The following is a 3,806-nucleotide window of genomic DNA, read 5'->3' as shown; positions in this document are numbered from 1 at the left end:
GCACCTGGAGCATTGCCCCCAGACCCCTCCCATCCACGTACCTATCCAAACTTCTCTTACATATTGCAACCGTTCTTTGCTAGAATGAAAGGAACTCTTGATCGGACAAACTACTCGGTATGATCTTGCACCTAACTGTTTATCTGCACTTTCTCTGTAGCTGTTACACTTTATTCTACATTCTGTTATTGACTTTCCTTCTTCTACCTCAATGCACGGCAAACTTTTCACTGTATCTCCGTACATGTGACAATAATAAACCAATTACAATTCGAACACATACACACAGAAACGCGCATACACAGACACACACGCAGAAACACGAACACACAGACACACACACAAATACACATGCACAAACATACACAGACATACAGAAACACACACACACACACGAGCACATATATGCAAACACTCTTACTCACACAGAAAACACTCTCTCTCACACACACATAGATATCGTTTATCTTTTTATTATTCTTTGTAGTATAGCCCTATGGAGAGAGAGATGCAACATTCGATATATTCAATTAAGAATTTAAAATATCGAGGTCTACCGTTCAAAGTTGCAAACAAGATTCATAGTGAGGAACGAAACCGCCACACCAGGCGTTTTACACAGGTTCATGCGGTGCTGTTATCTCACCAGTAAGAAAGGAAATTTAGTCTCTTTAACATAAAAACTGGCAGCCAAGTAGCATTAAATTATACATTCACCAAGAGCACAGACAAACTGATAGCCGAATGCTGGCATTCTCGAGAAATTTGGCACTGTTGTGATGGCGCTTCATACATTCTAGAAAGTAGATGACTGCACGATAACAAAGGTACGTCATGACTGCACGGTAGGATATCGTTTATAAATCCTAATATATAAAATATCCCTTTCCACTTTAAATTCAGCAGGCTGCATTTTAGCAAGGGGGTGGGGTTCAAGCTGCACGGGAAGTTTTAAATTAGAAAGAAACATTCTCTTCATTCCTAAAAAATATTATTTTTAACATTCCTCGACGTTGCAATAAAGGGGGAGGGGAATAAAAATAAAGTTTCACATCCAAAGTGCACGGTATTATAGTGTTCGCGCGGTAAAGAAAATGTCAACACGGCGCTCCATTCATAATTACAGGCGGGTAGCAACACGATACACTGATGTATTATACACACGGGTGTGCTTGCTACATTCTCCCGTCCCGAAGCTTAGCCGCTCGCTGGCTTTCGCCAGTCCGCCAGAGACAAGCTGTAACGTGGGGGGTTAAAACAATGTCCGTATAGACGACAGCCGCGGACCAACGCTAAGCCTCACCTCATTTACCTGGCCCTCTTCCCCTGCTCACCCTCGTGTCTAAGCGTGAAATACAATAGTTTTCTGTTTTAGTAACACGGCGCACAGCTTTTTAAAGTGTCTCAAACTGCTTGCATTTTAACCAAAAGACTTGCTTTAAGGGTTATTGTCGAACGCATCGCGGAGTCGTTTCGTTTAAACGCCAGGCGGGGATTTCTCTGTCATAGTTTTCAACACGTCGTCAATTCTGTCATCTTCTATGACAACTGAAACGTGGGGGGGGGGGGGGGAGAGAAAGACAATTAATACCATAAGACATAGGAGCAGAATTAGGCCATTTGGCCCATCATTCACCATTCATTCCATCACGGCTGATTTATTATCCCTCTCAACCCCATTATCCTGCCTCCTCACTCCATAACCTTTGGCACCCTGCCTAATCAAGAGCCTAACAACCTCTACATTAAATACACCCAGTGACTTGGGCTCCCCACAGCTGTCTGTGGCGATGAATTCCACAGATTCACCACCCTCTGGCTAAAGAAATTCCTCCTCAGCTTTGTTCTAAAGGGAAATTCCTCGATTCTGAGGTTGTGCCCTCTGGTCCTCGACGCCCCCACTATAGGAAACATCCTCTCCACACCCAGTTTACCTAGGCCTTTCAGTGTTCGATAGGTTACAATGAGAACCCCCCCCCCGCTCTAAACTCCAGTGAGTACAAGCCCAGAGCCACCAAACGCTCCTACTGTGTTAACTCTTTTATTCCCTGAATGAATTAAACACACTGAGCCGCACAAACGACCAGAGCACGGGGAATGAGTTCGCCCAACGCACGGGGTTTAGGAGGATCACCCGAACTCGAATGCCTCACGCAGCCACATTAACCCCCACACCTCTGCACACCCCGCCAACACAGCGGCGGGATATTCTCAATCCCCTCTCTTAGACCCACACCCAAGGATTACCCCCTCGGAAATGTTGCCAGAATTCAGCGGGAGGGGTGGGAAATGTTCGACGGTTGAGGGCGCGAGGGGGTTCCCGGAGAGCGCCGCCACCTACCCCGCTTGCTCCTGCCGATTTGGCCCAGCTTGGGCGCCCTCTTGCTCGGAGCGGACCCGAAGAAATTGCCGGTGTCCTGAAGGCGGCAGGTGAAGAGGGGCTGGCCCACCTCCGCCGCGTCGCCATAGTGCGCAATCTTTTCTTCGCTGTAAGGCATAACCTGGGACATGACGCTGCTCCGAGCAGACTGCTGGCGGGAGGAGAGGGAGAGTGCTGGCGGGCTGGAGACGGCAGCAATGCAGACGCTCTCTTCCCAGTCATTCAGCGCGCCGTGGCTCACTCACATCTTCCAGTACTCTCGACTGCCCGCCGCTTCCTGGTGGATTCCTGTGGCGTTTTTGTTTGGCTCTCTTGTCGTTGTTGCTGTCGTCTGTGATTGCTATCTATCTGTCGCTGGCGGTGACCCGGGACTCGTGTCGGTGGATTGCAGAAGGAGCGGCGAGTAGCGGGGTTGGTTCACGGGCGCGCAACGCAAGTACATCACTCGCCGCCTCTCCGTGCGCCGGAGCTCCGCTCTCTGCATCTCTCTGTCACACACACATTCTCTCTCTCTCCCCCCACTCCTTTTTCCCTCCCCTCCCTCTCTCTCTGTCTCACTCTCCCCCCCCCCCCCCAGCACGTGCTCAATGCTCGGATAATCCGACCCGAGTTGGCAATCGGGTTTTTTTTGACACGACACTATGCCCGGCGGGTTAGACTGGTGACTTCCCCAGCCCGCACTGAAGCTGGGGTGGGGGAGATTTAGCCGGGGGAGGGGGTGGCAGGGACAGAAGGCTGGGTCCACCAACTACAAAGACAAGTTCAAATTCAAGATTCTTTAATGTTATTTCCAGTACACAAATGTAAAGGAGAACGAAATAATTGTCACTCCGGATCCAATGCAGCACACACAAAAAAACACAATAGCTAAAGAACACAATAAATACAAATCCATGAGACAGCTTATATACATAGATTGATTTTATGTCCATAAACTGACGCTAGGCACAGGAGTGTCTGTACATAAGGTGACTGACAGGAAATTGTAAAGTAGTGGTGGTTGGGGGTGTTGAGGGGTGGGTTAGTGGGTGGAGGTGTTGATCAGCCTTACTGCTTCGGGAAAGTAACTGTTTTTAATCATAGTCATACTTTATTGATCCCGGGGGAAACAGTTGCAGTTACAGTTGCACCATAAATAATTAAATAGTAATAAAACTATAAATAGTTAAATAGTAATATGTAAATTATGCCAGGAAATAAGGCCAGGACCAGCCTATTGGCTCAGGGTGTCCAAGGGAGGAGTTGTAAAGTTTGATGGTCACAGGCAGGAATGACTTCCAATGATGCTCTGTGTTGCATCTTGGTGGAATGAGTCTGGCTGAATGTACTCCTGTGTCCAACCAGTACATTATATAGTGGATGGGAGACATTGTCCAAGATGGCATGCAACTTGGACAGCATCCTCTTTTCAGACACCACCATCAGA

The 3,806-nt window shown here is 48.0% G+C and overlaps 1 protein-coding gene across 1 annotated transcript; it reads right to left on the bottom strand.

Moving 5' to 3' along the window:
- Nucleotides 1-484: 484 nt before the first annotated feature.
- Nucleotides 485-2,840, bottom strand: camk2n1b (calcium/calmodulin-dependent protein kinase II inhibitor 1b). Its single transcript, XM_072244980.1, has 2 exons — nucleotides 2,342-2,840; nucleotides 485-1,548 (listed from the first exon to the last, which is right to left on the bottom strand). Exons 1-2 carry the CDS (start codon nucleotides 2,508-2,510, stop codon nucleotides 1,478-1,480), a joined length of 240 nt encoding a protein of 79 aa, XP_072101081.1. The 5' UTR covers nucleotides 2,511-2,840; the 3' UTR covers nucleotides 485-1,477.
- Nucleotides 2,841-3,806: the final 966 nt, after the last annotated feature.

The sequence above is a fragment of the Mobula birostris genome, chromosome 27 (genome assembly GCF_030028105.1).
Source record: "Mobula birostris isolate sMobBir1 chromosome 27, sMobBir1.hap1, whole genome shotgun sequence".
Taxonomy (NCBI): domain Eukaryota; kingdom Metazoa; phylum Chordata; class Chondrichthyes; order Myliobatiformes; family Myliobatidae; genus Mobula; species Mobula birostris.
The sequence above is the reverse complement of the archived record's forward strand: the minus strand, read 5'-3'. Positions and strand labels throughout refer to the sequence as shown.

Bases quoted from the DNA above. Each gene is read 5' to 3' on its own strand.
- camk2n1b (XM_072244980.1), bottom strand. From the start codon at position 2,510: ATGTCCCAGGTTATGCCTTACAGCGAAGAAAAGATTGCGCACTATGGC. The intron at 1,549-2,341 runs GTAGGTGGCGGC...CCCACGTTTCAG, and splicing joins AATCGGCAGGAGCAAGCGGG to TTGTCATAGAAGATGACAGA.